This window comes from Daktulosphaira vitifoliae, unplaced genomic scaffold (genome assembly GCF_025091365.1).
Source record: "Daktulosphaira vitifoliae isolate Bord-2020 unplaced genomic scaffold, ASM2509136v1 Scaffold_3, whole genome shotgun sequence".
NCBI classification, from domain to species: domain Eukaryota; kingdom Metazoa; phylum Arthropoda; class Insecta; order Hemiptera; family Phylloxeridae; genus Daktulosphaira; species Daktulosphaira vitifoliae.
Genome location: NW_026099574.1, coordinates 20,984,729 through 20,999,180, shown reverse-complemented (window position 1 = coordinate 20,999,180; position 14,452 = coordinate 20,984,729). Strand labels below are relative to the sequence as shown.

The following is a 14,452-nucleotide window of genomic DNA, read 5'->3' as shown; positions in this document are numbered from 1 at the left end:
TGAACATATTCTATGAATGAAATGTTATCAAATTTTAATACTGATTAGCGCTGATAACGGCATTACAATTTGTTTGTCAAAGAGAATAAGTATTGTTTTAAGCAAAATATGAAGATCTGTGTTAACCAAACTCTCACAGTGTCTTAATAACAAATTCAATGACTGGACCAAGATCAGAAATTCTTTTTATCAATTAAAAAAATTATCGATTTTTATTAATAAATTTATAAATTTTATTTTAACTTTCATTAGTGCCAAGAACTATTCTTTTTCAGAGCTATGCAGAGTGATCCACGATGTCTTGATAAATTTAATATATTTTAATCCATCGAATATTTTGTGTTAATTTTAGCTTCGATGCAAAGCTGAGATGGTATAAATTCAACTATCATATGTTTTTTTAATGACTGTTATAATTTTTCTCATCTCTCCCCATACCGATTTCTTTCAACGATACGTCTAAATATCACAAATCTTATCTTCATCAAGATATGATTACCATCAAAAATTTAATATATTTCTCTCGTAAATGTGATAAATCACCTCAAAAATTTACTACTTTTAAAATCTTTGAATTAAGATTTTTTTGTATTTTATTTTCTTAAAATTATTTTAACGTTTTGAATAATGAAATAATTAATTTGTTTTTTATGAATAAATACCATTGTTATTTCGCTTTCAAAAAAAAAAAAAAAAGTAATTGAAAATTTGACATTTTACTTGCCCACAAGAAGGAAATCAAAATAGCACTTTTAAACGAAAAGTTTTTCAATTCATCTCAAATTACATTTGAAAATGTTATTAAAAAAAATTCTAATTTTTAGTTTTAACATATTTTTTATATTTCATTTTTTCAACCTAAAAACTGTCATAACTTATTAAAAAATGTAAGGATTAATACAATTATATTTAAAAGTAATAGATATAAGTAATATATACATCCTTTTTATTCAATGTACTTTTTTAATTAAAATACCATACAAAGGTGGGCTACATTGATGTGGTCATCGATTTTAATAAATATTATATGAATGATATCAACATTGATTATAAAGTCAAACTCATTTTGAATTTTCTGACAACACTTTTTACTAAGGCGAGAAAAACGACTTTGAAAATGTATGTCCTGAATTAAATAAAAACTTGAATTACTCATTTTATTGTTCAAGAATTGCATTGCATGTTTACCATATTATAAACGTCTGCTTAACAAATGGTGAGGTTAAGGAGTTCAATTCCAATCGAAAAATTGACACAGAAAAATAAAGTTAACACTTTCTTAAGATATAAGAGATAAATTATAAAAATATTCAATAACTATATATAAAAGTAAATTAAAAAATATCAAAAATATTTTTTTAAATATAATTATTATTTTTAGAGAAATTAAGTGACTAATATTAAAAGAATTACTATGTCTACAACAACTTTAGAATTTTTTCGTAAAAATTAGAATACTAAGTTTAATTACTATATTAAGTATTTATTAATGTGTTATTCTTATAAATTATAATAATTGTAATGAGAGTATAATAAGGAAAATAGGAGTTTATGTTGCTTTTGGAATAATTTCATCTAAAAATTTAACACTATATACAGATTTGCATCATAGGGTTTTTTGATAATGATTTTAATCTCTATCAGATATCACCTATACTTGTCCTAACTATGACACAAACCTACTGTGCTGGTTTTTATTAAATAATTTTTAAAAGTTTGGATTATGTTAAAAGTATTTTTTACTTATACTTATAGTATATAAGTATAAGTAACTTACTTATAGTATATAAGTATAAGTTACCTCTAATAAGAAAAAACGAAAATTTTTTATTGGTATTCCAAAATGTTTTAGCTCTTTTCATATAAAAACTTTTGATGGGTTTTGAAACAACTTTAGAATAAGTACTTATTGAGTTGCAAGCATTTTAATACATTGAATAGGTATGTAGTGTGGGTAGAGTGCACATTCACCAGTTCTACTATAACCACTTACGCTACATAAATCTGATAAAAGATTAAATAAAATTAATAAAACAATAAATTATTCATCATTAGTTTCTTCGTGCATAAATCCAATCCCTTTTCTCGAAAAAATATTTTTGAGTAATAATATGTTATAATTTCCATATTTATAACAAGCAGATAAATAACTGTATAAAAATATAAGTATTTTAATTTGATATATATTTCTTAATATCAAAATAACGTTTTATTTTGATTTTATCAATATTATTTGTGTATCTCTATTAATATATTTATACTGACATTTATTTTATGGAGTCAAACAAATTCTCCTGAAATTATAAATAAATTTATCATAATTTATGAAATAGTTTTTATGTATATTCATATATTGGTACAATTAATTAAGTGACTAGAAGTATAAAATTAGTAAATCATTTAATACATTGTTAAAAATTGGAAAAAAATATCCAGCAAAAACGTAACTTAGTTTATCAATTTATTCTAGTTGGGCTTATCCTTTTCAACCTCCCAATAGGAGACATATCCACATTGTTTGTAAAATTTTATTTCACGAGTTTTAATATATAACAAAATAAAATGAGGTTGGATTTGCTGGATATTTGGACGTAATAATATTTAGAATTATTAATTCAAATAAATTTTATTGAAACGTTACGATGTCCTCTTTCAACTGTTTATATTTTTATCCTTGTATCACTATTAAATATAGTGCTACTAAGTATCACGTAATATGGTTAGCTATCCCTTATAAAAATGTATTACCGTCTGAAACATAGTCAAATATTGATATTTTCATGCCATTGACATCAACTAAATAATTAAATAGTTAATTGTGTGTGTACACATACTATAATCTATATTTTATCATTTTAACAATTGTACAAGATGAAATAATATATATATATATATATATATATGGATTTTTATACTGCTATAATTCGTTCAAGATGAATAATATAAAAAATGTCCAACAAAAATATTTGTTTTCAATAAAATAAATTTGATGATTTAAAAAAACATTAATTCAACTGTAACTTGGGCCACCGATTGAAAATGTCAAGTTTATACGTCTTTAAAGTATAAGGTATGGCAGCAGAAAATACAATTTTTATAATCAACAAAGAACGGTTATAAAAAAAAAAAATTATTAATTCTAAATTTTATCAAGGTATTTTGAAAAACTTAGTTAGGAGATCACTTTTTATAGTATCGCAAATTGATAAGTGCTAAAATCCCTCCATTTTCGTACTAATTTACATTTTAGGTAAAAAAGTCACATACAAAAAGTTTTCGACATATTTTTTTCATGTAAGCCTTCACAATTAAAAAATTTTCGCCACGCTTTTGATATAAAAAATGTATACATTTTTTATACTTATGTATAGGTAAACTAGAAATATATTTAATACTTAGTCTAGATGAGAGAGTTACTCTTTAATTTATTTTGTAACTTAAGTATCAAAGTCCTAAGATAATTGTATTATAGTAAATTAAAATTACACTTTTAATATCAATATCGTTTTATCATACCATTTCAAAAATTTAATTTGACACCCTTATATGTTAAAAGGGATGATTCTAAAAAGAAATTATTAGCTGATAAATCAAAAAGTATATGTAACGAAAATAAATCAATTTTTTTTTAATGATATAACTATTTTGAGAGTAATTGAGTTGATATGACAAACCAATAACTTTATATATATATTTGTTTGATTTTTTAAGTGCATAACTTGGGTGCAATAGAAATAACAATTTATAAAATTTATAGATTTAAATAAACCATTCACTACTAATTTGTGACTGTTAAATGAATTTCAAATGCTAAAATTTAATTTTTTTTTTATTTTGATATTATAATTTTGTTGATTAGATTATAATTTCTTCGTGTTTGTGTGAAATTAAATTCTGATGAAAAATATATTTATACTTGTTCTACTTAATAGTTGAATGCTTTTTGGTTTTTTGTAGCTAAAATTAATGAAATCTAAGGTCGTAGTACCTATAGTTTCAGGATCATGCTTATTAATTACAGTGATTTAATTTTTAATCTAATTTTACAACTTTCATGTACATAAATACATTACTCTTTCATATTCCAAAATAATTTTAAAGATGTATCAGAAATATGTGTAATTTCGTATTATACATTTTAGCGTTTCGATAATTTATAAGTAGAAACATAATATTGAATTTTAAGATTATATTGTGAGTTCTTTAAAAATGAAATAATATATTTTATGATATAATAATTTAATTATTAAATTTTACTCAAGTCATTTTACAGCTTATTATAGCACGTTTCAATCTTTAGTAACATGAAAATGTCATTTAATAGTATATTCATTGTAATATAACTTTTATAATGTAGAGTAATACCGGAGCAAGTAAACCAAAGTAAGAAATTTAGGTTGGACAAAATCTGATGGTGCTATTTTTATAGTCTTTTTATAGTTATTTATTATAAAATTATAACTTGAAATAAAAAAGTACATTTTAAGCACTTTTTAGAAAATATCTATGAAATTTAACTACTAATATAAATATTAATGTCTGAAAATAAAATAGATTAATTCAAATTTAAAAAATATTTTGTCTTCCAGCTCTCAAAAGGTGTTTACAGTAAAATAATGTTTTTTCTGAAATGTTGATCAGACGATTATTTACACTAACAGAAGCAGCAAAAGTTAATAAGCGTAGACAAAAACCAATAGAACAGTTATATTTTCCATAAATGATAACCACACATGCAATTTTCAAAATAATGAAACTAAATAAATTTTTTTTTTTCAATATTATTTACTAATATATTTTGCACAATTTGTATGCTTCAAAAATATTTAGTACTTTAAATAACAAAACCGAAGCCAAAAAAATTGTTTATTTTTAAAACTATGAATGCACTAAGTGATTAATATTGAAAAATAGATGTTTACTTTAAATAACTCTTTATTATCTTGTGTCTTGTTGTCAAAGTTTCTTTAGTGATGTTTAAACGGGTATATTCAACTAATAATTATTAGATTATAATCTTATAAAATACAATTATAGATCAAATTAATTATAAAACAAGTTCTCGTATTGTATTTATATTTAGTTAATGCTAATTTTTGCTAAAAGAATTTTTATAGTTTTTAGGCATCCCATACAGGCATGCATTGTAAGTGTGTGTGCTTTTAATTCCATGGTAGAAATAAAATCAGAAAATATTGATTATAGTTTTATTAAGAATGATGGTTTCTGTAATTTTTATGAGCTGATACCATCAAATAGTCAAACTGACAATAGCATATCTGTCATTAGCTGTTGTATACTATCAAAAATATTTTAGGAAACCGACGAGAGTTCTATTGTTGGAGATCAGTTAAAGGAATTTATTACATATGGTTTTCCTCCAAAAAGCGAAAAATAATCAAATGATGGACATTTTATTATGAACTATGTTGTATAAACAAATGGTTATTCAGGTTATGAAGATAGTTCATCCGCTGGTAATTATCAAATGCCGTATATGTGTGAACACAATGTTGACAAGAAATCAGACGTTGGCTTTAAAAAATTGGAGTTTTGTATGTCATCAAAAATCAGTTAATTAATTAAACTTAACATGAAGATTTTAGTTTACAACAAGAGTTTAGAAACTAATATCAAATGAGGCGTCACAGGTGAGTAAAATGTGATCATCCCAGTAGATTCTTTGATAGACGTAGTAAAGGTTACATTGTAGAGTTATCTCTTCAGATAATAGATGCTATAAGTTATTACATATAATTAAGTATCCATCTCTTGTGTCTTTTTTAAATAAACTGTGTTAAAATGATATTTTAAATGTCTATTATTTATTATAAATATAAGTTCATAACATAAATTCACAAACTACACAGACTTCATCTTCACATCGCATCGCATGTAAAAAATGATACACAATTATTGACAAAAGTTTCTAGAATATCTATTGATATTTCATTGAAAAAATGTCCATCAAATGAATATTGAATTTAATTGACCAACAAATAATTTTGACAAATAAACTATAATCTCCTTGGGAAGTATTATTTTATGAAAATTACCAGATAGTAGCATTTTGGACATTGATGCCTAATATGTAATTAAACTTCAATATTATACATTTTAGATGTTCTTAATGTTTAATCATGTTTTTAACAGCCGTGTTATAAGTAATTGACTTTTATGATGATGTAATAACATCTTGAGCAAGTGCCATTCGTGTCATGAAATTACGTGTTGAGAGAGAACATATTAATTTCATTTCAAAGATACTTGGGGAAGTTTAAAAATACCAATTTTCGCGAAAATTTTGAATTACCATTCATTTTAATTCAATAACGAGTACTTTGTACACAGTTTGCAAAATAATCAACAAAACGTCCTTCGCGCATTGCGCCATGTCGGAATCGACAAAGACTAACATAAAAAGGCGGCTGCAAGCGGCAAGTCGACGAAGGCGGTTGCGGTGTATTGGGGCACGCGACCAACAGTTGGTTAGCGGTGTTAGAGTACATGGAAACATCACAGCTGTGTACAATGAACCATAGACACTGATGAGGACCGCCATAATAATAATAATAACAACATGACAGCACCCCGTGTGTGTTTTTTCCCTTAGACAGTTCCCCCCGTTTACAATATCACTAGACCATCCAATTTAATACTAATATACTGCGCGCGAGACGTAATTAAACCACTGGAAAACCAGGTTACACCTGCCGGACGTTGCGACCTATCAACCAATGGCGATGATCAGGAAGTACCGCCCAAAGCTCTTCCAAGAAAATAATGATGACCGTATGCCAAAATTTTCCTAACGGATTTTTCATTTGTATAACTTTTTTAGGATTAAGAATCATTTAATATGTAATGACCATTCACTGGATCAGTAGGGTTTTACGGATCATTAGCTTTCACTTAACATTAGATATTCGAGTCACGCTACTTGTATTCCTTTGGTAAAATAAACATCATTTTTATCGATGGTATTTTTGTAAAAATAGAATATGCCATAGATTAAAGTAGTTTTGAAAACCTTTATTAAAATGAACACTTGTGCTGGGTTCTCATTATTGTAATAATTTGTATTGTTTACAATTTTTTTATCAATTAGATATTGCTACCTTTATTAATTAAGGAAACTCAATGCATTTAACAAGTTGAGATATTTCATCACGGATACTTTGAATTAATAGTCTCTGTAATATAATTTTTATAACTTGTGCAACAATTTAATACACATTGAGATAATGTAGTTTATTTGATATGCAGTATTTTATTATTTATCCGGAATCTTGTCATATTTTATACTCTTTAGTTTTAATGTTTAACTCTATAGTAGCTGCAAAGCGATTTACATCGTCTAAGCAAACGATAAAATGTTTATTATAAACCTTATATGTCCATTAAAATGCGTTTAAGTTACAACAATTACATAACATAATAATAACAACTATATTTTAAAATAACCGTGATTTAAAGTAAAACCCACATTATTTGTTCATATCGGACTCAAATAATATGAAAGGTATTAGGAAATTGCACCTTTAATGTTTGTTTAGCCAAACGGGAAGCGTATCCGGGATTTTTTTTTTTTTGCACAACTCTGTGTTTATTTGCCATGTATTCACCCAATAATTTTTGTATTATCTCGTTACCGTAGTATTTGGTTTGATCCAAATTCATCATCCGTATATTTTTGCACCTTTTGTAAAAAACCGCATTGATGCCGCCCTTATTGTTTATGTTCGATCGGAAATTAGTTCCATGTATCATAATACGAGCCACTATATGGTGTAGATAATACCCAAAAAACTATCGACGCCGTCATTGTTACAACTTCCACTCTGGTACGGTAGCATCGCGTGTTTCACATACACACAAAATAGATAATAAAATAAATTACGTTCAGTTTCTGACTTCAGACACAAAAAAGGCACCTATCATTACTATTCTATAATAAATACAATAGGGTAAGTATTGAACCGTTTGCTATCGATATCACGATAGTAATGTTGTACTCTTTTTTTTTTTTTTTATTAATAATATCATTGGACAGTTTATGTTAGTTTCACACAGTGTAAAGACGCATAATGAGATGTATGGTGTGCTGATCTGGCATTGTAATTGAAAAATAAACGTAGCGTTTAGGACATTAGAGTGATTTTTTATTTATGCCCTCGAGTATTAGCACCTCGTTATTGTACAAATATCATATTTTATTGTTCGACATATTAACTATATTAAAGGTACAAGATGATAAGAAAAATATCAAATCGATACAAACAATATATGAACAAAAAACACAATTTAAAACTTAGTATGTTTCCCACGACTTAAGATCTTCACCAGAGGATATATAACTAATAATTGTGTGCTATCGTGGTGTATCTAAATTTTTTATTTTATATTTTGTCAAACAGAAATATGTTGGTTTAATGCAAGTTAATTCATTATTATATCATATAATGTTAATTATGTAAAAATAATCGAGGATGATAAAATTTTAATTTTATTAGAATTTGTGTATATTATTATTCAATGATACTAGTACAAAATAAAAATATTGAAATTACTACAATTAATTGATCATTTATTTCGAATGTGTGGGATTAAAGAAGTGTACTAACCAATTTTTACTTATCAAGAAAGTAAAATTGAAATTTTGTTTCCATAAAAATTTGTTTTTTTTTTCTCTAAAAATATTTACCTTAAATCTTTAGTTAAGTATATGATATTAAGATGGAATAATTGCTTACAGACGGATCACGTACGAAACAATAAACGCCTAAAAATCTGACTCGGTGGCAACTTATGCGTGTGATTTTTAAGAAAAAAAATCGAGTTTTTATCGTATGTACGGCGTTCGGTCCGTCCGTGTCGATTATGTTCACACGATTTGGCATGTACCACTAATTTACCTACAGCAGCCCACAATGACGGAGATTCATATTTTACCTTTTTCTATACGATTTTGAATTACGCGAGACAGGTTTGCCGTGCCTAAAAAACCGTTGGGTGGGCAGTTTGTTGATGTTGTGTTTTTTCGATGTTGAGTACTTCATTCTCCCCTTCACATTATAATATTGCCTCCGTTATAGGTGGTTTGGGTCTGATGACACGTCGCTGCTGGAAACCGATCGGATTATCGTTGACTGCTTGCGTGAGCCAATTCGCCGGACCAGACAAGTCGATAATGTTTCATTTTGTCGTGTCTGAGAAAAGAATAATCCCGAGCAATGATATAATATGTTTTAAGTAGTATAAACGTCTTTTGGTATTAACATTATCGGCAAAAGAATTAGAAAACCTGTGACCGATGTAATAAAGTTGTATGGACAAGCTTATAAAATCATCTGTGAAAATAATACAATTTTAATAAATAAATAAAACTCAAGAAAGTACTCTATAAACATTGTCATATGAAATCGCAGGTACGTAGTACGTATAAATGCGACCTCTAATGAAAACATAATTGTATTACACTAATAATTAAATTAGAGAGAACGTACTACCAAAATATTTGTCTAGATCTTATAGCAAGTGATTCTAAAGACTTTCGTAAAACTTGAAAAATAAGTAGATAAAATTAAACCGTAACAGGGGTCGCGACATTATTACTAAAGACGCAAAATTTATGAATACTTATTATTTTTTTTCAACTATGATTTTTACAATTACAGTTATTGCTCGTTGTGGGTTTATAAAGTGTAGAAACGCTAGCTTAAGGGATTGTACAATTTATCTATAAAATTTGCTTGTTTTTTAACTATAACAAAAATTATATGGGTTCATGTATCCAATGCTCTTTAATCGGTAACATCAACATTTCTTTTTTGCTTTCAACCGTCATCAAGACTTAGGTTTGCTTTTCTTACCAAATCAAGTATCTGTTCTGAAATATTTTCTACGCTGTTATGTAATTGATTAGTTATCTTAAAGATCTCGAGGCGGTAAGGAATCTCTGGCCAGAGGCGTTGATACACACAATCATAATGTTCTGTTACACGTTGCACTCCGCAAAATTATTAGTGCGCCGTAGTCGAGTAGACATATGTAATTAAACCGCACGGACTGGTCGTCTGGCCACGCCCCGATTAGTGACAATTCAGTTTCGGCGTACTATTCAAACCGTTTACCCCGTCAAATAAAAAATTCCTTTTTCACGTCAGACGTTTAGTACAATTAACCACTGATTATGTTCTGAAAACGAACGATGATCCGCGTGCAAATTATACACAATAAGGTTGTACCCGTTACAGGGTTTCAAACAATCGGTAAAATGTACACAGCAATAATTAAATGTGTCTACGAGTTAGCTTAATTGGGTGTTTAGACTAAAAAGAACAAGATGAAAGGAAAATTAAACACATCTAGACATGTAAAACTATAATGCGAATCGAAATAAACAAAACGGTAATTAGTCGCGAAATGGTATGGCACGGCGTTTGATTGACGTCGCCGACAACAAAAAACAAAATTATTTTTTCATATAAAAACACAGTAGAATGCGGATAATGTTGTGCGAGAGTAGTGTTTCGTTAGTTGCAGAATTGACCGACATTTCACAACTCGGACGTTTTTAACTTTTAATTCTCACACAGTCTCTCACGATCAGTCGGTTTTAAAAAATTCCAAACTTTTAAAATTATCTTCAAGGAGATATTGGAATAGTGTATGGAATTTATTTTTTGGCCAAGACTAAAATACCTATACGATAATAAATATTGTTAAAAAAAATACTTTTTGAAAGGATTAAGTTCAGTATTAAATACATCAACAGAAATTAATTTTTAATTTTGTGAAATTAAAAATTTAATTAATGTTGAACAATTCTTAAAACAAAAACAAATAGGCCATTTTTTAAATTATAAGTAAGGAATATTTAAAATAAATGAATACGAGCGAGTGGATATAATTTACTAAATATATTATAATATGGTGACGGCATTTCCACAACAAAAAATAAATATTGCCTTCATATATTCATATAGCCCAAAGACTGACTAGAATATTAGATTGATTATTGATTATAGTCCATTTTAAGTTTAAAATTATCACTTAGATATTATAATAACATCAATATATTTTTAAAAACTTTTTTCAGTCTTTATTTAAATTTTAATTAATACTTAAATATTAAAAACACACAAATCAAAAACAAATAATTTCTCATGTGCATATCGAATTTAAAAAATAAACTCAAAAAAATTATTATTAACTTAGCATACATTATATGATGATCGCTTATTTTCAGTGGAATTTTTTGATGACGATAATTCAATTTTTATGTGTTTTATAGTATCATTATATTATTTTAGGACTATAAAACCGTTTATAACAAATTATCAAAAACACATGAATCGTTAAAGTCTCTTAATAGAAATATTTTATTTATAGTTTAACTTTTTGTTTTATATGAATACAATATTAACCAATAAATATTAAAATGGTTAGATTATTTAATATAGTTATATTTATAAAATTTCAATACCTAACATTTTCAACAATGTAGCCGATAACTTGACAAGTGTTTTTAACTTGTTGTATAAATTACACATCTGATAAATCTCGAGCTGATATCACCTGAGATTAATTACCCTAGCAATAGGTATTAACGTTTTATTAACTGTAATAAACGGTTAAAGGTTAGTAATTTCTCATTATTATCAGACTACTTAACATTTGTAATATATAGCGTTCTGTGCAAGTACCCTTGTCAGATTTTTGATGAAGCCGTCAGATCCGACACCTCAAGTGCCATGTACCACCGAATCGAAACAATTATAACTCAAGATTTGTCTGCTCTACATCCGTTTCATCGACGTCTTATGGACCTTCAAAGAAACTCATAACATAATTATAATCATCAAACAAAAGAAATAACTAATAATTATCACACATTGTTTTTTAAACTGCATCGGTTTTTCGTGTAGTAAGTAAAAAAATACACATCGCCTATAAATCGATCTCATTCATAAACATTATGATAATGTACCTATAGTATTCATTAACTATTGCCCTTGAACGTGGAGTACAAAGTATAGTAAACAGTAGATTGAACTCGTTGTGCGTGAGAAATACAAGTTGTTCACTTGTACTTTTGTCTTAGCTACGAGATGAAGATTCACCCTTGGTTCCGAGATTCGGTGTGAACGGAAGTCGTCCGCAGTTGTTACTTACCCTTTTATTCTTTCTGGGTGTTTTTTCCCCCATAAACGTGTTACTCAATTAACGATGTATTATTTAACAAGTCGAGGGAAACGGTAGGAATAAAGGTTAAAAAGTTATAACATATACACAACGCCCACGAGGGGGTCATAGGATAGGAAACGACTCCGCCCTGTGTCATCACTGGGTACATATAAACAGTGGCTTTACCTAAGGATTATAAATAAAATTAAATCAACGCCTATTTTTACATATTATTATTTTAAGCTTCGTCACTTTATTGAGCACGTTGTGTTAAATCAACAAAAATATAATTTGTACATGTAACGAATGATATACAATCAACTTAACATACATACAACTATAATATAATTACAATAAAATATCTATACAATTATCACAGGCATGGGCAAAACGTAAATACATAAAATGTGACTTATTATTACAGGACGGAAAAATTGATAGAAGAGCATGCGAAATAAATAATTTTTTTTTATAATTGAACGTTCCAATTAATCAATTTTCAGACACATATGTACAATGTTTTATCAAATTTATAAATAATAATAGAAAAGTATTGTTAGCTCTAAAAAAATATTATAGTGTAGTTAATAATTTTACTGTAATGCTTAAAAAGTTTTATACGATAAAATTAATTGAAACTAAAAAGTGTTTAACAAAAAAGTTTTATAAAATAAATTACAATAACAGAGCTGATTTTTAAAAGTCACTGTAAAAATAAAATTGATAGAAAATAATGTCTCGACAAGAGAAGTGAAGAATTCTAAATCTAATATTGTACAAATTATAATAAATACATAATAGAAAACCTTCACTGGAGCAAGTCGTATAAGGCCGTAATGTAAGTCTGAGCCATTTGCAGTGTTTCGTACTTGGAGAGCTGTCTGTCGTTTCCAAGTGTCGGTAAGACTGTACGTAGCCTATCAAAAGCTTTATTCAGGTTCTGCATACGTCGACGTTCCCTAGCATTGGCAGCCAAACGTCGTTTCTTCATCACGCGGTCCGTTACGTCCTTGTCGCCTTCTAAAGCAGCAGAATCATCTACGCCGATCATAGACATGCCGTCTTGTTCGTCGAACAAAAGTCCATCGCTACCGGACAATCCATTGCCACTAGATCCGTATGGGGACTTAGGATCTCCACAAGAAGAGGCAGTTGTTACGGTGGACGGAGAACTGACTGGCGAACCACCGCCGGAAAATGCCGCCTCGTAGACAGCGCGAAAAGTGTCACCCGCCGCATCATAATCGACGTATCTCGTCAACTGTCTTTCGTCGGCAGAAAAATAAACACCACTTGCGTAGTTCATGCAATTTAAAACTGATGCCATTTTTGAAGTTTGATGCTGAGAAACGAACTGCAGTACGCACTTGAACAACAAATAACACGACGTGAACAAGAGTACAGTTTTAGTGTGTAATATGTGTGCACGGGGTTAGTGAAGAACCACAACTGATCTGCCGGAAGGGACCGGCAACGTGTTTTATAACGTTTGCCCTTCACGTTTTGCTCCGCCCCATAGTGATCGCACACAAATGAAATCTTTGGTGAAGATCTACCGCCAGAAAATCATTTTTAATGAGTTTGCTGCAGTTAATTTTTCTTTAACGAAATGTTGATTTTGAGTCACGAAAAATATCACGATTATTGCGTTGAATTTGATCTCATTTTAAATATTTTTATTTCACAACAAAAAAAAAAAATTTAATTAAATTATATTTATAATATTGCTTATTATAAAACGAATTAATCTATTTCACATTATGTTAGAGATTATTATGTGCGAGTCAATTTTGCAGGTATTTAAATTAGAAATTTTGAAACAAATATATCCACAGAATTAAATATATTTACTTTGTTTTCAAACTTCATAAAAAAATTTATAAATAAATGTTTTTAAAACATTAAGTTTAAGTTAATATTATATTTAAAAACTATTTCTCTGTAAAAGAAATCAGTGTAGATTTTTATCCATCGAATAATGAAGGAAGCTTTGTAACAAAGCTTTTCGCGTAGATATGGTTTCAAGTTGGTTCAGTTGTTTAAATACTTTTACCCGTGACCGTTAAGCGATGAACGGATGAAGGAAGATCATATATCGTATGCTTTAAATTAAGGAAGTAGACCTCTGAAGCACACGTCAACTATAATCCCTTGTTTAAGTATAGAATTTGAAACCGGTGTATATCCGGAGGGAGTGCTACCACCAAGAAGTAATTAACTGGACACATATATATTCCATAAAACAAAAAAACCAAATTTAAAA

General features: G+C 28.0%; 1 protein-coding gene across 1 annotated transcript; it reads right to left on the bottom strand.

Annotated features, from left to right (window-relative positions):
- Positions 1–12,439: 12,439 nt before the first annotated feature.
- On the bottom strand, positions 12,440–13,657 carry LOC126901017 (protein atonal-like). The gene has a single exon (XM_050677131.1). It carries the CDS (start codon positions 13,514–13,516, stop codon positions 12,998–13,000), a length of 519 nt encoding a protein of 172 aa, XP_050533088.1. The 5' UTR covers positions 13,517–13,657; the 3' UTR covers positions 12,440–12,997.
- Positions 13,658–14,452: the final 795 nt, after the last annotated feature.